Consider the following 22108-nt stretch of genomic DNA (forward strand, 5'->3'; position numbering starts at 1 on the left):
TGGCGACCGTCTGTGTAGCGTGGACGTCCAGAACTTCGTCTACGGGTGTGAGAATGTTTACGCGGCCACTGATACCAGCATCTTTGCAGGAATGACGCACCAAGTGCGACTTGCGTGGCGATTCTCTAAATTAACAATATCGACATTCGAAAGGCCGCAGTTTGACCCATTTCAAACTTGCTCTGTTGACTGTACGAAGCACGAGTGCGTCTCCGTGGCATGGTTACCTACTTGCTTCACACGTTTGCACCACTCCGAGGCTTCTGGCTGTGCACATTCCCTATTAAGGGGTAGACATTGATGTCATTCTGGTAGCTATGCCGTTGCTTTACCTGTTAGCGGACGACGTTGAAACCATTATCAGTACATCGTCCAGGTTAAATATGCCGTCATCGGATCAAAATCGACCACGTCTTTTCTGATGTACCAATTTTTTCCCGGAAGTATATTTACCTTATATTAGGAATTTGTGTCTTTGCGATGGTCTTTGTGATGATGCCAACGACTTTTGAAAAATAAACATTATCTTGGATTCACACAGCTAGCCCACCTCAATGGCGTTGCATATTTAGCTGACACTATCGTACTCAAGTCTTCCTATTTAAGTAAGTGCTGATAAATATTTAATTTCCACCACCCATGGTCACCCAGCAACCTCAGTATCAACTTCTACGTAATTAGTTCTCCACTTTTAGCATATATAGTCTAACGAATAGACTAACTTAGCTCCTGATAAAGCTGACACCATGCTAAAAACGACATAAAATCGCTCTAAAAATTATACTTTTTTATCATTATATCTACAATTACATTAAACTTATGCTAAACATTTGACTGTGGAATACGTACCATTACGGACATAGCTCACACTTTTAAAATTTTGTGCAACGTATATAAAAGTTATTCGGTGATGTTTCGGGAGTGCAGCCGGTTGTGGTCTTCCGCCACGCACGATATTTCATGTAGCGACGTGCCAGATACCTTCAGGTGAACCAGCGAAGTGTAATAAAGCTTCTGGTTTTTACCTAGACTGTTTAGAGATATTCTGACTTACTTTTTAGTGGAAGCGCACAGTAGCTCATTACTTAGCTGTTTTTAGTAGTGCTATTTATCTTCGTTGTAGCAGTTTACGAATTTTTCGATCATTCATGACAAGTCCGCTCAGTTTCTAGTGTAGTTTTCGGACACATAAGTAGCTAGGGTCGTTTTATTTACTTTATTCCGTGATCTTTGCAAACAATAAATATTCGAACATAGAATCTGTCTAGTAAGCAGGAGACGCGTGTTCGAACCCTGTTCTGGCATACATTACAATAACATTTCTTCCAAGGAGAAATCAGTTTGTTGATAGAGTCACTGTAGAATGTTTGTTGATGGAGCCACAAACTCACCTCTGGTTCCATCGCTTCATCATTATCAAACTGAAATGCTCAAAGGTGTTCTGGAAACAGATTAAAATCGGATGGAGCCAAGTCGACACTGTATGGAGCATCATCTAAGACAGTGAACGCAAGGGGTCGGATTGTTCAAAAGGTTCAAATGGCTCTAAGCACTATGGGACTTAACATCTGAGGTCATCAGTCCCCTAGACTTAGAACTACTTAAGCCTAACTAACCTAGGGACATCACACACATCCATACCCGAGGCAGGATTCGAACCTGCGACCGTAGCAGCAGCGCGGTTCCTCGGATTGTTGCACATTCGCAGCGTCATGTATTCTCTGGCATTGCCACGCTGAGAGAGTGATCCGTGTGTGGACGAACTCATCGAATTTGTGCTTTCAGTTTGCTGAGTCTCTCACGCACCGACATATTGACACTACACACCGCTTTGCAACAGTTTTAATATCCAGGTACATGGATTAAAAAGGGCACAGTTAAGGATCCTGCGAACTCGGCGCATATAACATTGCTCTCATTCGCTCACACCTCTTAGGACAAAATTTTTTGAATCAGGAGAATGGCCTTCAGTTACCGTGACGGCTATTCTAAGAATTATTCATCATTTGGACTTACTGCGCTTGCACTGGCCGTGTTTGCCAATAAAATTATAGGATATGAGGTCCGCCTGATATGCAGTTCACCAGTGACTCAACAGCAAGGTACCAGAAAAACATTCAACAAACACTGAAAAACATTAAAATACATTGTCAAAAGTACGGATGAAAAGAATGCCACAGAAAAATCCAAAGCTAAAAAATTAACTTCACTTTAGAGACAGGAACAGATGATGCACTGTATTATTAAAATTTACTAAAAATAAATTCTGCTCATGATAATATTCGGGAAACCGACATCCATAAGGAGCACCATTCACAAACTGTCAAAGCACCCATTGGCACACAAACAAGCAAGCTTCAGATTCATGCTTCATAGTTTAAACAGGAAAACCATAAGAAAACAGAACTACACAAAGGAGATAAACAAATTAAACAATATGGCAGTGGAAAATGGCTATGATACCCATATCATAGACAAGCCGAACCAACAAATAAGTAAATGGGAAAGGAATGAACTTGCCTTATACACAGAAGACACTACACAACACGCAGGAATACAACACACCCACACATACACAGACACACACACACACACACACACACACACACACACACACACACAATGCCCACGTGCAAGACGCAACAGAGCAACAACATACGTACAAAACTAACGGCACATGTTCATCTACAATAACACAATTTTACACAGAATAGGCAAAATATTCAAGCAGCAGATACTTGATATATGATACAGGACAGACAACACGACACAGAAAAATCTCAGAACACAGAAAACACCCAGAGATAAGTTCAAGTGATCAGACATATATGGACTCACATGCAACACTTGTCAGTCACAACACATAGAAAAAACAAGCAGAAACTATAAAAACAACATGTTCGGAACAGTAAAATGTAACAGCTCCCTTAGCGCGTTTACTGACCATTAATAGCCCACGACCACTACCCAGCTAAAATACAAACTGATTTAAAAATATTGAAATGCAAACACAGCTTATACTGTAGCCTAACAATAGAAGAAAACATCCACTGGCACAGTAGGCAATAGCATAAGGAAAACAGAGTATAAATACATACATACAGTATTCAGTCTTGGTACATATTTACTTAGCAATCTTGGGAATGGCAGTTCAATTTTCAAAGCTGGTTCGAGTCGCCGGTCTAGCGGGCGTGGGAACGTTACCTTCGCGAGTTTTCGTATCGGAAACTCTCGCAACTGGCTCTTTCAGACCGTACGACTTTTTTCGAATTTTTGGACATTAAAACCAGTGGAACATTTTGAGGCGAATGAACCAGGCATTGTCTTTCCTGCCTTCTGACTGGAGGAGACGCCTGCTATTTCTGGAAAACTCACCTTGATGTTGGTCAGTGCGCTCTCTGTACACAGAGGAGAGACAGTTTAGAGTTCAGTCACAAATTACTTCGACGCAGATAAGTCGCAGCTGACAGTTCGTAATTATGACCTGCTGCTTCTGTGCGTACCTGAACGGCAATATTGGCTGGGAGTTAGTTCAGTTTTGAGTTGAGATTTATATAATGATTAACCTCTATCGTTAGAAGTGGTGCGAAATTCTCGCGAGTGACATTTCGGTTACCACTTAGATACAATGCTTAACCTCTATCGTTAGAAGTGGTGCGAAATTCTCGCGAGAGACATTTCGGTTACCACTTAGGTTCAGACAGAACCGAATTTGTTCTTTAATCGGTCCCGATTCACGAATCGTCTCCGAAGTTAGCTGTTATTCGACTTAACGATTCAGTCGCAAATAGAGAATGCTGAATTTCACTTTTAGTTGTTTTGTGATTCTGAATGTTTTTGGATGTGAACAACTGCTCGTCCAAGTTGCGTTCTTTAGTCAACACAATCCTTATTGAGTAATAATTTTCGTTCAGTTACTACAGTTTATAACGAACCATAGTGTTAGGTTTCTCATACAGGGTGAGTCACTAACTATGCCTAGAATAACTCCGAAAGTATGATAGTAGCTGAAAAGTTTGTGGAACAAATGTTGCTTAGGACAACGGGGCCATTGGTTTTTTGTTGTTAGGTTGTGTCGCGTCAGAGATATGAATGTCAACTTTGTTTTTTTAAATGGGATGCTGCAGTTTGGTGCTTATTTTCTAACAGCCGCTATCTGGACTAATCCTACGATGTGTAGCAGTAAGGTCTTTGAAGGTCACAAAGGTGGCATGAACGTCCATTTACAGAAGGTGTTCGAAGTGATGACCATTGGTATCAATGCAGTGCTGCAATCTTCTTATCATGGATTGAGTGGTATTAATTATCCTTTGGAGAACAAATCGATATGCTTCTCATTTATGGAGAATGCCAACAAAATTCAGTGAGAGCTGGAGACTCATGCGTCGAAAGACATCCTCAACGTACTCACCATAAACGTCGTACATGTAAATATGAGTACGATAAATTGAGAACAACTGGATCTTTAACGCATCGGAAACATATCCAGCAAAGGAAAGTTACTAACGAGGAAACGCAAATTTGTACTCTTGCCACTGTGGTTCGAGAGCCTTGTGTTAGAGAATCGCAAGGGAATCTGGCATGGGGCAGAGTAGTGTTGTTCGTAATCTGCATCGCCTTAAATGCCATCCTTACCATATCAGTCTACACCAAGAATTATCTAGTACGGATTGTATGCGTCGCATTGAATTCTACCGATGGGCTCAATTTCAGTTTCAGAAGGATGGCCCATTCATTAATTTGATTTTGGTTACTGACGAGGCTACAGTCACTAATATAGAAATGTTAATTTGCATAACATGCATTACTGAAAATCCCTGTTGGCTGCGGCAAATTGCATACCATAAACCGTGGCCGGTGGATGTATGGTGCGGGATTCAGGAGGACAGAATTATAGGCCCCGATTTCATCGAAAGAAATCTTAATGGTAGGAAGTACACCACATTCCTGCAAGAAACATTGGGTCTGTTATTGGAAGAAATACCTTTATGAACAATGAACAGAATGTTGTATCAATACGATGGGTGTCTGGCACATTTTTCGGTGATGACTAGAAATGAGTTTCAGAGACAATTCCCAAACCTACGGTTTGGACGCGAAGGAGATGTGTCGTGGCCGGCTCGTTCGCCAGACTTGACGCCTCTGGATTTTTTCTTGTGGGGATTCGTAAAAGACATTGCTTATAAAGACGTTCCAACTACGCCTGAAGATATGTTAGAGAGAACTGTCAGAGCATCTGCTTCGATAAGTGCTGATGTGATAAGGAATAACACTCAATCCATTATTGTAGCACTGCATTGATACCAGTGGTCATCACTTCGAGCACCTTCTGTAAATGAAATTTCATGCAACCTTTGTGACCTTCGTTGGCCTTCAAACACCTTATTGTTACACATCATTGGATTCGTCTCGATAGCGGCTATCAGAAAACAAATATCAAACTATAGCATTCCATTTAGAAAAAGAAAAAGAAAAAAAAGAAACAAGGTGGATCTTCATATCTCTGAAGCGACCCCAAACTTTTGTCCCACAATCTTTTCAACTCCTGTCACACTTTGGGAGTTATTCTTGGTGGCTCACCCTGTATATTTCCCATGTCCAAATGCAGTTCAGGAACACGCTCAATCGTTGTGAATAAATGTTTTCATGGTAGCTAAATAGTTTTTTAAACTTCATCACATTGTGCATACCAGTAGGTCCTCCCTCCTCCTGTGATCTCTAACTTCACATCTCTAACTTCACATAACCTAGAAGAGACAATAAAGTGTAATCCCTGACAGGTTGACTTGAAGTTCAGTATTTAGATGTGGGTTGCGCTTTTGTCCTTTGTGATGCAAACCAGGACTAAAATTGGGCTTGATATTTATGGAAATTTTGACGATATGGCACTCAGTGGCACATTGATAGTATATTCTAATAATATATCTGTAAATCGGTCGTGAATGCCTTTCAATATGTTTGCACAAGGTTCATCAAAACTACTAAATGACTTTTTAGGAAGTTATCGCACGTAACTTCAGTATATTTAAGGGCACCGTGTAGGCTTTATGTCATAAAAACCGGATACCGAAGAAAATCTGAAACCGTAGTACCTCTCTGTTTTTCTGTGTGAAAGCGCTAATTCGCTTCTTAGGGTTTTCAGACGCAATTTTGTAACTTTAGTGTAGCTTGCGCACCGTTAGGCTTCACTTCATCAAAATCAGACAAGGGAAAAAATATATTGTAATTGAAAGTATTATCCATGCTAATATTATAAATGTGGAAGTGATCCTGTCTTACATTTTCACTATTAACACGCTGAACCGATTTTGATACAATTTTGTATGTAGGTAGCTTGAACGCTGAGGCAGAACATATGCTACTTTAGAAAGTGTGTAGAACAAGGTACTTGCTGATTTAAAGTATTACGCGAATTAGGGAACGAATATTTACTCTTTGAAAAAGCTTTTTTCTCTTTGACTTTTGATCTTTATTATATTTGTGAAAATGCTTTTATTGGTTGATTTATGCTACGTGATACAGTCAAAAGTGATGGATACAATGTTTATGCAATCCTCAGTGGGTTTAATCCATACTTGCACCCTATTTGTTGTACTTCTCCCCATGCCCCTCTGTATGCACTGCTCGTGCGCATTATGCTTAGAGACAGCTTGGGGGGGGGGGGGGGGGGGAGGGGGGGGAGCGGAGCATGCCGCACATCACGAACTGTGCTTACCCCATCTGCCAGACACATGAAGGCAGCTGGTGTTATTGTACTTACGGTAGCTTTCTTAGCCATCATTCCTCATCATATGAAAGCTATTGATATGCGAGTGCAGCTGCAGGTAACAGTTAATGGTAAACATTGTAACTGCTCAATAGGAACCTCACGGTTATGAGAAGTCCCTGTTATAGGGCGCAAGATTTATCCACAGCATAACTATAAGAAACGGGGGCACCTTTATAAATAAAGTCGTGATATGTGTTGTTACCACATGTTGCATACCTTTAAATGTTTCTCATACGGCTCATTTATAAAATATACTGTGTAATTCATCATGATGTTTGATCACTTAGTCCTATATATCTTAATCCTCCAAATGTTGCTTTGTGTACTTGTAAACACATTTAAGAGGATCCGTTTATATTAAACTGAAGTGACACAAGACATGGGACAGCAGTATGCACATATACAGACAGTGGCAGTATCACATACACAAGATATAAAAGGTCAGTGAGTTAGCAGAGATCTGTACTCAGGTTATTCATGTGGAAAGGCAATTAACATAATTTGAATGCAGAATGGTAGTTGAAGCTAGATGCATGGGACATTCCGAAATGTGAAATAATTTGGGAGAAGGTCACGGTTAAAGCGGGCTCAGACATGGTAATTGGATGTCTCTATAGGCTCCCTGGCTAAGCAGCTGTTGTGGCTGAGCACCTGAAGGATAATTTGGAAAATATTTCCAGTAGATTTCCCCACCATGTTGTAGTTCTGGGTTGAGATTTTAATTTGCCGGATATAGACTGGGAAACTCAGACGTTTATAACGGGTGGCAGGGACAAAGAATCCAGTGAAACTTTTTTAAGTGCTTTATCTGAAAACTACCTTGAGCAGTTAAACAGAGAACCGACTCGTGGCGATAACATATTGGACCTTCTGGTGACAAACAGACCCGAACTACTTGAAACAGTTAACGCAGAACAGGGAATCAGCGATCATAAAGCGGTTACTGCATCGATGATTTCAGCCGTAAATAGAAATATTAAAAAAGGTAGGAAGATTTTTCTGTTTAGCAAAAGTGACAAAAAGCAGCTTTCAGAGATTTGTCTCAAGTACAGATAGTGTTGAGGATCAGTGGACAAAGTTCAAAACCATCGTACAATATGTGTTAGATGAGTATGTGCCAAGCAAGATTGTAAGAGATGGAAAAGAGCCACCGTGGTACAACAACCGAGTTAGAAAACTGCTGCGGAAGCAAAGGAAACTTCACAGCAAACATAAACATAGCCAAAGCCTTGCAGACAAACAAAAATTACGTGAAGCGAAATGTAGTGTGAGGAGGGCTATACGAGAGGCGTTCAATGAATTCGAAAGTGTAGTTCTATGTACTGACTTAGCAGAAAATCGGAAGAAATTTTGGTCTGATGTCAAAGCGGTAGGGGGATCAAAACAAAATGTCCAGACACTCTGTGACCAAACTGGTACTGAAACAGAGGATGACAGACTAAAGGCCGAAATACTAAATGTCTTTTTCCAAAGCTGTTCCACAGAGGAAAACTGCACTGTAGTTCCTTCTCTAGATTGTCGCACAGATGACAAAATGGTAGATATCGAAACAGACGACAGAGGGATAGAGAAACAATTAAAATCGCTCAAAAGAGGAAAGGCCGCTGGACCTGATGGGATACCAGTTCGATTTTACACAGAGTACGCGAAGGAACTTGATCCCCTTGTTGGAGCGGTGTACCGTAGGTCTCTAGAAGAGCGTGGCGTTCCGAAGGATTGGAAAAGGGCACAGGTCATCCCCGTTTTCAAGAAGGGACGTCGAACAGATGTGCAGAACTATAGACCTATATCTCTAACGTCTATCAGTTGTAGAATTTTTGAACACGTATTGTGTTCGAGTGTAATGACTTTTCTGGAGACTAGAAATCTACTCAGTAGGAATCAGCATGGGTTTCGAAAAAGACGATCATGTGAAACCCAGCTCGCGCTGTTCGTCCACGAGACTCAGAGGGCCATAGACACAGGTTCCCAGGTAGATACCGTGTTTGTTGACTTCCGCAAGGCGTTCGATACAGTTCCCCACAGTCGTTTAATGAACAAAGTAAGAGCATATGGACTATCAGACCAATTGTGTGATTGGATTGAAGAGTTCCTAGATAACAGAACGCAGCATTTCATTCTCAATGGAGAGAAGTCTTCCGAAGTAAGACTGATTTCAGGTGTGCCGCAGGGGAGTGTCGTAGGACCGTTGCTATTCACAGTATACATAAATGACCTTGTGGATGACATCGGAAGTTCACTGAGGCTTTTTGCGGATGATGCTGTGGTATATCGAGAGGTTGTAACTATGGAAAATTGTACTGAAATGCAGGAGGATCTGCAGCGAATTGACGCATGGAGCAGGGAATGGCAATTGAATCTCAATGTAGACAAGTGTAATGTGCTGCGAATACATAGAAAGAAAGATCCCTTATCATTTAGCTACAATACAGCAGGACAGCAACTGGAAGCAGTCAATTCCATAAATTATCTGGGAGTACGCATTAGGAGTGATTTAAAAAGGAATATCATATAAAGTTGATCGTCGGTAAAGCAGATGCCAGACTGAGATTCGTTGGAAGAATCCTAAGGAAACGCAATCCGAAAACAAAGGAAGTAGTTTACAGTACGCTTGTTCACCCACTGCTTGAATACTGCTCAGCAGTGTGGGATCCGTACCAGGTAGGATTGATAGAAGAGATAGAGAAGATCCAACGGAGAGCAGCACGCTTCGTTACGGGATCATTTAGTAATCGCGAAAGCGTTACGGAGATGACAGATAAACTCCAGTGGAAGACTCTGCAGGAGAGACGCTCAGTAGCTCTTTACGGGCTTTTGTTGAAGTTTCGAGAACATACCTTCACCGAGGAGTCAAGCAGTATACTGCTACGTATATATCGCGAAGAGACCATGAGGATAAAATCAGAGACATTACAGCCCATACAGAGGCATACCGACAATCCTTCTTTCCACGAACAATACGAGACTGGAATAGAAGAGAGAACCGATAGAGGTGCTCAAGGTACCCTCCGCCACACACTGCCATGTGGCTTGCGTAGTATGGATGTAGATGTAGATATCGTTAGGGAATTCAATATTCCGAGATGCACAGTGTCAACAGTGTGCCAAGAATACTAAATTCTAGGTTTTGCCTCTCACCGCAAACAGTGTATTGGCCGTCAGCCTTCAGGTAACAACCGACAGCAGTGGCGCTTCTGTAGAGCTGTCAGTGTTAACAGACAAGCAACACTGCGTGATATAACCACAGAAACCAATGTGAGACGTACGATGAACGTATCCCTTAGGATAACGCATCGAAATTTGGTGTCAACGGTCTATGGTAGCAGAGGACCGACGGGTGTACCTTTCCTAACAGCACGACATGGCCGGCAGTACCTCTCCTGGACTCATGATCATATGAGATGGACCCTAGACAACTGGGAAACCGTGACCTGGTCAACTCAGCCCCGATTTCAGGTGATAAGGGCTGATAGTAGGGTTCGAGTGTGGCGCAGACGCCACGAAGACATGGACCCAAGTTGTCAACAAGGCACTGTGCAAATTGGTGGTGGCTGTGGGCTGTGTTTACATGGAACGAACTGGGTCCACTGTCCAGCTGAACCAATCATTGACTGGTAATGTTTATCTTCGGTACCTGGAGACCATCAGCAGCTAATCATGAACTTTATGTCTCCAAACAACGATGTCATGTTAGTGGGCCGCAATTGTTCGTGATTGGTTTGAAGAACATTCTGCATAATTTGAATGAATGATTTGTCCACTCATACCGCCCGACATGCGTCCCATCGAACACTTACGGGACATAATCGAGGTCACTGCTCGTGCACTACACCGTGAACCGCCAACACTTTCACAATTATGGGAGGGTGTAGAGGCAGCATGGCTCATTATTTCTGCAGCGGACTTCCCACGACTTGTTCAGTCCAAGCCACGTGGAGTTGATGCACTAAGCCAGGCAAGATGAAGTCCGATACGATATTGGAGGTATCACACGACTTTTGTCATCTCAGACCATATTATACGAGATACACAAATAGGAGTCATGCAATGAAGTACATACTCCAATGCACTGAGTGTCTTAGGACAGTTGTCGACTTGGGGTGGCTTTCCTTAATTAAGTAACTGAACTGTGTTAATGTAAAAGAAGTAGAAATGGCTCAGGCGTGAGGCAGCTGGTGGTAAGACAGGCGCAGGACTTTCGTGTAAATGTACAGAAAACCGGGAAGACCGGGAAAACCGGAAGACCGCCATTTTTAGCCCTTGCACGTGGCGACAACGTACCTTTCGTCTCCAGCGCACTGAGCAATCAAACCAACATAGCGGTACTCAATCCCGAAAGGATGGTAATAGTTACTTAAACATTAATAATTATTAATACTGACTGGTCGTAATGCAACAGAGACGAAAATCGTAACATTGTCACTGTATTTATGCTGCTTAAGTTCGCAGCTACACCCTCTGTTAGCTGGATTGGAGCAGGAATTTGTTCGCAAAGTCAGCATTAATACGGTTACCTACTGATCGTGGAAATGCACAGCTATAACAACTATAAGGTATCTCACTGAGACGACTTAGCAACAACAATTCTCTTGAGATAGATCATCAACATACTCACCTGGGCACATGGCTTTGCGTGCACATACTCCCGATTTTCCGTTCTAGTTCGCACCTGCCTCGGTCTTCTTGTTGTATTAGCTTCCTGTTTCCACTGTGAACTATCCAATTCTTTCCTTAGTACCCAGGGTGTTATTTAGAGAACTTTGTCTTCATTGTCTGGCACAATTTGTCTTTGCTATCTTCAGAGTCACCCCTTAGGGAAAATATATTAAGTTGGCTTGTAACAATGCTTCACAACCACCAATGAACTAGCTAACTGTGCAATGATCAATATGATGTAACTGCCCTGTTCAGTATTTGAGTCTAACTACATGCCAGAAAATTGGCCACTGCTAGGTGCATTCTGTTGGGTTTAGCCAGCTGTAACGAGACCTGGGTCGCTTAAATTTAGCTATTTCACTGGACATGAAATATATTGCTTCCGTACTTTAAGTACGTTATTCCAATTAAGACAGCACTTATTTCAGTGTTAGCTTTATAACAAAGCTCTATGCTGTGTAAAAGGATGCCTAAGATGTCGAAATACAAACTACATACCATTTACGTGCGATCTGCGCAGCGCCTGTGCTTGTAGAACATTATACATATTTTTCTCCTATTGACTTAATATTGTCTTTTAACTTATCCGAAAATGTTTCATTAATTTCCCTTTCATGGGAAGTAATGCCAGTCAGCGGCATGTCAAAGAGAATTCCGGGGAATGTCACATATTAACAGAGTTATTTCATAACACAATAAGTGACAAATAAATAGCAGAGACAGTTTGATGGTTATTCATATAGTATCCATTATTGCCGCTAAAATTTTCATTTTTTTTCTTTTTCAGTTATTTTCGGATGCCTTCTTTGTCTGGAACACAGATGAAGCTATTAGGAGATATAAAGACACAGCTCCGGTCTATTATTATCTCTTTTCATATAAAGGGAAGCTGCGGATGCATCATATGATGGGAATACAAGAAGATTTCGGTAAGAAGATAAAGCAGATCCTTTAATTGCTGAAGAGAAATAAGAATTTTTAACCAATCTAGGCTTTATACTAAAGATCGTGACGGTACTTGTTTAAAAGAACGTTAATTAATGTTTGAAATGAAATTACTTTAAAATGTTCTTAATTTAAAAACACATATTTTCTTTTCTGTATAGATTCACATTGTGAGAGATATGATAATTTTAGTTGCTTTCCAAAGTCAGTATTCGTGCATCAAACAGGGAGGAACAGTGGATATAGCATACTGATATATTTCTTTTTTCCAATAAATTTTGTTTCTTATGAATACAATTTTTGAATTATGCTCAGAAGAAAAAATGCCATTTGCTTTAGTGTTGATAGGGCTACTTTAGTTAGAGACAGGCTCATATCTAATATTCAAATGTATAATTTCTTATGGCACTTTATGCTGAAGAGAAGACCTTTCTTAGGAAAACGGTGTAAATGAATGACGGAATTCTGTTTGTCTGCAGTGCTGCGTGACCCTTTGACAGATATGTCGATGAACGAGTACTATTTGTTAAAAATATGTGTAATCTTCCAATACCGTAACAACTAGTTTACACTACGTGTTTGTACGTCGTAACATCGATGATTGAACTTTTTCACTTTGGTTAATTTAGGCTTCCTTTCTCTACAACATCCATAGACCAACTAGTAGAAAGGCTTAATATTTTTATATAAACCTTAAATGCGGTCATTGCTACTTGCCTGCTGTTGTATGCACAGTATAGCAAGGTAAAACAACAAATTTCATGGACACATACAATGTTCTCCTATCGTATAGTGGGGCATGCACAACGAATGTGTTCTGTATTGTTTGAGTACGTGAAGTATACCTTAAGCATTTTCAGTCAGTTATCCTCTTAACCAGTATGTGCTACCTAAACGAGATACATTGTAGTTTACGAATGTTAGTCGCGACTTCAGATAGTATTCGTGTTGTTACAGAGCATGTATTTAAAAACATATACGAATGTAGAATGTTAACTATAGGAGATTACTTTCATTAGAAAGTTATCCTTTAAAGCTTAAAATATTGTACAGTGATAAAATACAATCAGACACCAAGTACATACAGTTGTCGTCAAATAGCTGAAGCTGCTGCTTTTTTATTGTTCCAGAAAGAAACACAATTTAAAATTCTCCCACTCTCCTCTGTCTTCACTATATTGTCTCTCTAGACGCAAATCTAATATTGTACATTTGTATCAGTCAAATATTTATCAGTTATGTAAAACATACATAAATGAAAATGATGCTTGCTCATAGCAAGACGAGTCTTCATGGAAACCAGTGGTTTTACATTGTACTTGGCTAAACGCAGCGTATGCACAGACAATAAGCACCTTATCGGTGACCACTGGGTTTGGATGAACGGCAGTCATTGCAGGGACAGACAAGGGCGCAGTTGCATTCGGAGGCGCAAGTGGTGGTCGCAGGCCCGACGGCCGACCCGGTGGAAACACAATTGACAATAAAGAAGGCTTCCAAAATGAGATTTTCACTCTGCAGCGGAGTGTGCGCTGATACGAAACTTCCTGGCAGATTAAAACTGTGTGCCGGACCGAGACTCAAACTCGGGACCTTTGCCTTTGGCGGGCAAGTGCTCTACCGATTGAGCTACCCAAGCACGACGAGGTAATGGCAGAAGTAAAGCTGTGAGGACGGGGCGTGAGTCGTGCTTGGGTAGCTCAGTTGGTAGAGCACTTGCCGCGCGAAAGGCAAACTTACCGAGTTCGAGTCTCGGTCCGGCACACAGTTTTCATCTGCCAGAAAGTTTCAACAAAGAAGGCTGTTATTCTATCGCGGTACATGCTTTGACATGATTCAGCGAGGCAGAAACGGCGTCATTCTGTTGACCTTGGCTGGCACTGACGTACAGGCGGCGGCTTCCGTCCTGGTGAGAGGGTGCTGCCTAGGAGCCCCACAACACTGATGGCACAGCCGTGGAGGGTCAGTGGCCTCTGCAGGCCATGGTCGTGACGTCTTAGTGACAAAATACTGCTCCGTCAGCGATGGTGCCCGATATGACTCCCGGCTCTGCACGTGTTCACGGAGACAGCTGCGCGTGGGACTCGACCCACTGCTCTCTAGCGGGAGTCGGACAGTGCCTGGCGCTGTGGCACTAAGCTCCGAGGAGGGAACTCAGTGCTGGTGGGAGCAGATGCTGCCGGCAGGTTGATGGTGCTGCGGTACTAACTCCGCGAAGGAGCTCAGTGCTAGCGGCGACAGGCGCAGCTCAGTCTCGAACCCATGGTTTCTGACAGTAATGCCTAGTCATCTCGCTGCTCGCCCTGGCCCTGGCGTTCTCGTTGTGTTGCTGGACTCTGGCGACAGGAATTCTTGTGCCTCAAAATTCTAACATATTTATATCCCTCCAGGGCGCACCTGTTTACCTAAGACCTGGCACCTAGACACGTTTCCCGTAACAAACCCGCAGCAGTTACTACAATAGCAGAGTGCAGTTTTCCGCTGAGCGTGGTTGGCCTCATCTCACAATTTCCTTTCGTTTATGTTTATTCTGACACACATGTCGCCACGTAGCACCTACTGACTTGCGGCTGCCAATGTAGTATTTTATGGCGGCTTTCTATTGCTTTGCCCTGGTTCCCTATTGAAATTACATTTACCCTTAATCTGTAAAACAACTTTATACTCCTAGATTGGCTACTCTTAATTACTATAAACTTCCGTACATTAATCATTAAAAACACCCTGAACTTATTTTCTGTCTCTTTCTTGTAATGCTTAACCTCACAACATCTCTCGAAGTACCCTTGCCTTGCTTATTCGCTAGAATATTACAAAACATACAGGTGTTTCAGGGTTAGGTCTCTTGCCATGAGCCACGCTTAGGGAAAAAAAGCTTCACACATACAAACTAAAAATGGCACTCTTCCATTCTCAATAAATTATCCATAACACAACAGTATCAACAAAACATGACCTGGCTTCATCAAATACTTAAGGCTGGCATTTCGTCTATCTATCAGTTAGTTTTTCAATCTTGTGTTTTGGAATAATTTTCGCAACTGTGTTATTGCGACCACAGTTCTCTTTACGCTTCTGAACACAACATATTCTCAAAACCGCACACTGCTATGCAATTCGCAATATATAGTGGAATAGTATCGCTTATGGCTGCCACTGTCTCGCCCTTTTACAAACAGAATTCTCCTTGAAATGCTTTGTGTTGCTGTACTCCTGCTCAGCCAAAACAACTTCTGGTCGCTGGTGCCACTACACAATGCACCATATCCCTTAATTTATTTGTACACGCTTTGACTGGTTTGTTTTGTACAACAGACGCACTCATGACAGCTCTACACTGGCATCTGCTTTCTATCACCGAAGGGTAACTTTGGTATGGTGTCCAGTCTGAATGTTCATTTTCAGGCTCGCTTGCATCCTTCACCCACTTCATACTCATCTCTGAGATCATACTTCATGGGCGCTGTAAACAGCTCGCTGCGCAAGTTATCACCTTCCCTTGCAAGTCTGTGAGCCAGTACTAGTGCTCGCGCTACATTCTGAACTTCCGGCATACACTCAACAGATTCTGCCTGTTGACTAGGTTAATCACTCTATGAACTCGTCTGTTCTTCGTTTTCCTCCATTCACCTTGCTTCTGAGGATATATATGAGCCTGTACCGTTTCCGCGGCTACAATTGCAACACAACTGTGAGCAACTGCTTGTGCATGCCCTGTAGTATCTAAAACAATAACATCGTTTGCGATATCACTTTGCACGACGCAAAAATCACCAGCACATCTGCTTCTAGCTCAAGGTTCCTGACTTCAACACAACTCCCAATGGGGCAGATACTACTGTACTTAAATCACCCTTCTTGACATCTCCATATGTAATGACTTCGGTACTGCCCACACTTATTTCTGCTACCTCAGACTCCACAATTCCGCTGGATATCGAGTTGGTGCTTCTACATTATTCATTCCAACTTCATTATCCTGCGTCTCACATAAATCCCAAGGAACGTGTAATTCGTCACCACCTACAACTAATTTATTCTTCCCAGGGTCGACAAGTTCGAATACATTAACGACAGACGGCCGTTCTGAAGGAACAGGCAAACTACGCTCAGGCTTGAAACTTCTTGGCAGATTAAAACTGTGTGATGGACCGAGACTCGAACTCGGGAACTTTGCCTTTCACGGGCAAGTGCTCTGTCATCTGAGCTACCCAAGCACGACTCAAGCGCCGTCCTCGCAGCTTAACTTCTGCCAGTACCTCGTCTCCTAGCTTCCAAACTTTACAGAAGCTCTCCTGCGAAACATGCAGAACTAGCACTCCTGAAAGAAAGGATATTGCGGAGACATGGCTTACCCACAGCCTGGGGGATGTTTCCAGAATGAGATTTTCACTCTGCAGCGGAGTGTGCGCTGATATGAAACTTCCTGGCAGATTAAAACTGTGCGCCCGACCGAGACTCGAACTCAGGACCTTTGCCTTTCGCGGGCAAGTGCTCTACCAACTGAGCTACCGAAGCACGACTCACGCCCGGTACTCACAGCTTTACTTCTGCCAGTATCTTGTCTCCTACCTTCCAAACTTTACAGAAGCTCACCTGCGAAACTTGCAGAACTAGCACTCCTGAAAGAAAGGATATTGCGGAGACATGGCTTAACCACAGCCTGGGGGATGTTTCCAGAATGAGATTTTCACTCTGCATCTGAGTGTGCGCTGATATGAAACTTTCTGGCAGATTAAAACTGTGTGTCGGACCGAGACCCGAACTCGGGAACTTCGCCTTTCGCGGGCAAGTGCTCTACCACTTGGTAGAGCAAGGCTTCTTCAAGGCTCACCAATGTACTGGAAAATGCTTGACAAATCAGGATATTTAGAGGATCACCAGTGACCATTCTAAATCCTACGAAATTTTGTTTCATATTGTCTTCTCCATTGAGAATCCCACCTGGAGGAAAGTCATTCACTTTATGTGCATAGTATAAAAAAATTTACATTTTAAGCATTTTCTTACAGATTATCGTTATTGAATATATTTTTTATCATAGTAATGAGTTACTTATTATTTTCGATTAATAAAATACATGCATGTGAAATGGTAAACAAAAAAAACATGGATGCAAAACGTAAAATAACGATATAAAACATAAACAAATGTAAACAAAATAAATAGAACTGTAATGAACATTTAGATACTTTAATTAGATATGCCACGGGTTCGATTCCCGGCGGGGTCAGGGATTTTCTCTGCCTCGTGATGACTGGGTGTTGTGTGATGTCCTTAGGTTAGTAAGGTTTAAGTAGTTCTAAGTTCTATGGGACTGGTGACCATAGATGTTAAGTCCCATGGTGCTCAGAGCCATTTGAACCATTTTTTTAGATATGCCAAAATTGCTAGTAATGGTATTTCTGAAACCAGTTTCATTACACAGGGATGTATGTGGTTTGTGTAATTTATGTTGTAACAAAAGTTTTTTCCATAATTAATTTAAGATGGTGTGGTATTTTGCAATTACTTATACAGTTTTCAGGAACGTTAAGCACATATCGACTTTTACATGAAAAACGTTGTTTACGTACCATCGTCTCGAAGATATTCCCTCTAAACCTAAAATTCCAAATTACGTTTCGGGGTCTGTTTTACACCTTAAGAGTGAAAATGGGCACAAACAAATAAATGCGTATTACACTATTTTGCTCCGTCTACATTCCCATTAAGTTTCATCAAGATCGTTTATTGACACTTCGGAATATTTCCTTCTAAGTCCTCGGAGGAACTCAGTCGCAGCCCGGTCTCGAACCGACGGCTTTTGCTGCCGATGACCATTCGTCTCACTGTCAGGCGAGTCACTTACGTCGTGAAAGTGCTGCTGGACTCCAGCGACGTGAGTGCTTCTGGCGCAAAATTCAAACATACTTACATCGCTCCAGGGCGCATTTGTTACACTAAAACCGGGCCCCTAGTCACGTTACCCAAAGCAAGAGGCTTGCCATGGTGTGGTGACATCGACCTGTTTATTTGGACTCACATGGCGCCAGACTGCAGCTGCTGGCTGCGTCTGCTAATACAATTCTTCACGGCAGCTTTCTAACTTCTTGTTATTACTTTTGCTAAAAGATTGGGTAGTGACGCTACAAGACAGTAGGAAATTTACGGACAACACGTGATTAGCTACGAAACGTGTCTTGCGCCTTTTGCTAGCATTGTCGAATAACTCGGGAACGACTCTGTTACAACAACGGTACCTACTTCTATACACCGTATCATAAATAAAACACGAAGAAAATGAGACAGTACGGTACCACACGCACAGAGATTAAAATCATTACTATGTAGCCTACTTGCATAAGTAACATGATGTGCAGGAATCCGAAATCTTTATCCGCAGTTCCCATCACATATGCCATCACCTATGCCACCTACTCTTTATCGTGGAATTTTATAATATGTTACAGGTATCTGTCATGCAGAAGACTTGTTATACTTATTCTCAAACAACACATATCTTCCAATAATTGGCGAGAGGCCTGAGAACGACATGCAGATGGTTAAAGTCATGACTAAACTGTGGACGGACTTCGCAAGAACTGGGTAAGTACTCACATGTTCTCTTTTAAGAACACCGTGCTCTCCTCACAGTTTCGCACCATCTTCCATTGTTTTTGGAAGTTCTCTCACCTCTTATTCATAACGGAGCTTTTGTTAACACGTTTGTCAGTCAATCAGGCTTAATGAACACCATTCTACAGTAGCTGTAAGAACTGTGAAATCTTATCAAAACGTAAGTCAAAGCTACAGACTGCCGTATTTCCAACGCATTAGTAGGAATTTGAAGATAATATTGCACCAAAATGTGCGAACTCTTATTTAACATTTACAGAATAGCTTATACAAGAAGAACACGATTGAAATTTCGCGAGAAGATCCGGCCGCAACCGGAAACGCCTTTGTTTTAATAATGTTCACCCCAAATCCTGTATCATTTCCGTGACACTCTCTCCCTATTTCTCGATAGTACAAAACGTGCTGCCTTATTTTTGAGCTTTTCGATGTATTTCGTTAATCCTATCTGGTAAGGATCCCACACCACGCAGCAGTATTCCAAAGTGTTCCGCCAATGAAACGCAGTGTCTGATTCGTCTACTCCACAACATTTTCTATGTTTCTTTCCAAATAAACTTGTTCGTAATTGTAATTCCTAGGTATTTAGTTCAATTTACATCCTTTAGATTTGATTAACTTATTGTGTAACTGAAGTTTAACGGATTCTCTTTAGCACTCATGTGAATGACCTCACACTTTTCACTATTTAGTGTCAATTTCCAATTTTCGCACTAAACAGGCGTTTTTAAATCGTTTTGCGGTTAGTTTTGATCTTCTGATGACTTAGGTAGACGGTAGACTTCAGAATCATACGCAAACAACCTAAGACGGTTGCTTATATTGTGTCCTAAATCGTTTATATAGATAAGGAACAGCAGAGGGCCTATAACACTAACTTGGGGATCACCATAAATCACTTCTGTTTTACACGATGTCTTTCCGTCAATTTCTCCGAAATGTGACCTCTCTGACAAGAAATCACGAGTCCAATCCACTGAAACGATATTCCATAAGCATGCAAGCCGCTTGTGAGCTATAGTGTCAAACCCCTTCTGGAAATATGGAAATACATAATCAATTTGAAATTCATTGTCAATAGCACAAATCACGAGTCTAGTCCACTGAAACGATAATCCATAAGCACGCAAGCCGCTTGTGAACTATAGTGTCAAACCCCTTCTGGAAATATGGAAATACATAATCAATTTGAAATTCATTGTCAATAGCACTCAGCACTTCCTGTGAGTAAAAAGATACTTGTGTCTTACGAGAACGGTGTTTTCTAAATCCGTTTTGATTATGTCCAAATGAACCGTTCTCTCAGAGGTATTTCGTAATGTTCCACAATCCTGCTGCATATCGACGTCAGTGATGCAGCTTTCCAGCCGTTGGGTACGGATCTTGTATCGAGGGAGCATTTGTATATGATTGTTAATAATGGCGCTATTACATCAGCATACTCTAAAAAGAATCTAATTGGCAAACGGTCTGAATCGAGAGGTTTGGTTTTATTAAGTGCTTCAAGTTCAAATGGCTCTGAGCACTATGCAACTTAACTTCTGAGGTCATCAGTCGCTTACAACTTAGAACTAATTAAACCTAACTAACCTAAGGACATCACACATCCATGCCTGAGGCAGGATTCGAACCTGCGACCGTAGCGGTCGCTCGGCTCCAGACTGTAGCGCCTAGAACCGCACGGCCACTCCGGTCGGCTGATTTAAGTTGCTTCAATACCTCGAGAATATCTACTTCTAAGTTACTCATGTTAGGAGCTGTTCTTGATTCGAATTTTGGAATATTTACTTCGTCTCCTTTTGTTAAGCTACTCTGCTTTAGTAGCATTGTCAGCGATAGTATTTCCATTGCTATCGCGCAGACAAGGCATTGATTGTGTCTTGCCGTTAGAATACTTAACGTACGACCAACCTCTCTCTGGATTTTCTGCTAGTGTTCCAGACGAAGTTTAGTTGTGCAAACTGTTAGAAGTATCTCGCACTGAAGTCCTCGTTGAGTATCGAGCTTCTGTGACAGATCCTCAATCTTGGAGATTTTGCGTTCGTTTAAATTTTTCGTGCTTCTTTCGTTGCTTTTGCAACAGTGTTTTGGCCATTTTTTGTTTAACGTGGGGGATCAGCTACGTTGTTTGTGAATTTATTTGGTATAAATCTCTAAATTGCTGTCGATACTACACTGGTATCCAAAATTAAAACAATAAACCTCTATTTCGCCGTACTGTGTCTAATTTACAGTATAATCATACAAACCGTCGGCAGATGTCCGTACTATCGTTCCCTGTAAGTAAGACAGCGTTTCGGTCAAAGGAAAACCACGCCAGCGATGTCGTCAGAGCACCTATCAAATGGAGTAGTTTTTGCCGGGTAGCCCCACATCCGCAGTCGCTGTGTACACAGTTACAGACGGAGCAGTATGGCACAGAGAAGACGCCTACCAGAGTGTCTACGTTGGATGGCCATAGGAAGAATGGGAGCAGGACAGTCGCAAACTCATGTGGCCCGATGGCTTAACGTGATCGTTCTGTCGTTTCTCGGATGTGGCGACAGTTTATAGAGACCGAAACTGTATCCCGAAGACCAGGTGAGAGAGGATCATTATCTGGCTATAAGGACACGACGGTACCGCCTTAGTACTGCGCAGCAGCTGGCATATGACCTCGGAGCATCCACTGGACATGTCGTATCGAGGTGTAGAGGCGGCTTCGACAGAGCTGCCTTTACTCTCGGAGACTTGCTGTATCTGTACCTCTGACGCGTCTGCACCTCTGGAGTGTGGTTTTAGGGCGCACAACTTCAGTGGTCATTAGCGACCTCTGGAGTGTAGTCGTAAACATGCCACCTGGAGAGCCGAACAGTGGGCCAATATCCTTTGCACAGATGAGTCCCGATTTGGTGACTACTGTCAGGGATCGTACGAGGTCTTGGGATCTCATGTACTGTTGATGCGAGGTGCTGTGCGCCCAGACTTCGTATTGGTGGACGATAGTGTTTGACTTTACAGAGAACGAGTGGTTGATGTTTTCTTGGAAACCGAAGATACTGCACGCATTGTTCAAATGGTTCAAATGGCTCTGAGCACTATGGGACTTAACTGCTGTGGTCATCAGTCACCTAGAACTTA

The 22108-nt window shown here is 42.1% G+C and overlaps 1 protein-coding gene across 1 annotated transcript in view; it reads left to right on the plus strand.

Annotated features, from left to right (window-relative positions):
* The window catches only part of LOC124788914 (venom carboxylesterase-6-like), a 145834-nt gene that overhangs the window by 115083 nt on the left and 8643 nt on the right, over nt 1–22108 (plus strand). The window contains exons 8-9 of the mRNA XM_047256197.1: nt 12213–12354; nt 18823–18958. Coding sequence (XP_047112153.1) covers nt 12213–12354; nt 18823–18958 — 278 coding nt within the window. The remainder of the gene's footprint in view (nt 1–12212; nt 12355–18822; nt 18959–22108) is intronic.

The sequence above is a fragment of the Schistocerca piceifrons genome, chromosome 3, assembly GCF_021461385.2.
Source record: "Schistocerca piceifrons isolate TAMUIC-IGC-003096 chromosome 3, iqSchPice1.1, whole genome shotgun sequence".
In the NCBI taxonomy this organism is placed as follows: domain Eukaryota; kingdom Metazoa; phylum Arthropoda; class Insecta; order Orthoptera; family Acrididae; genus Schistocerca; species Schistocerca piceifrons.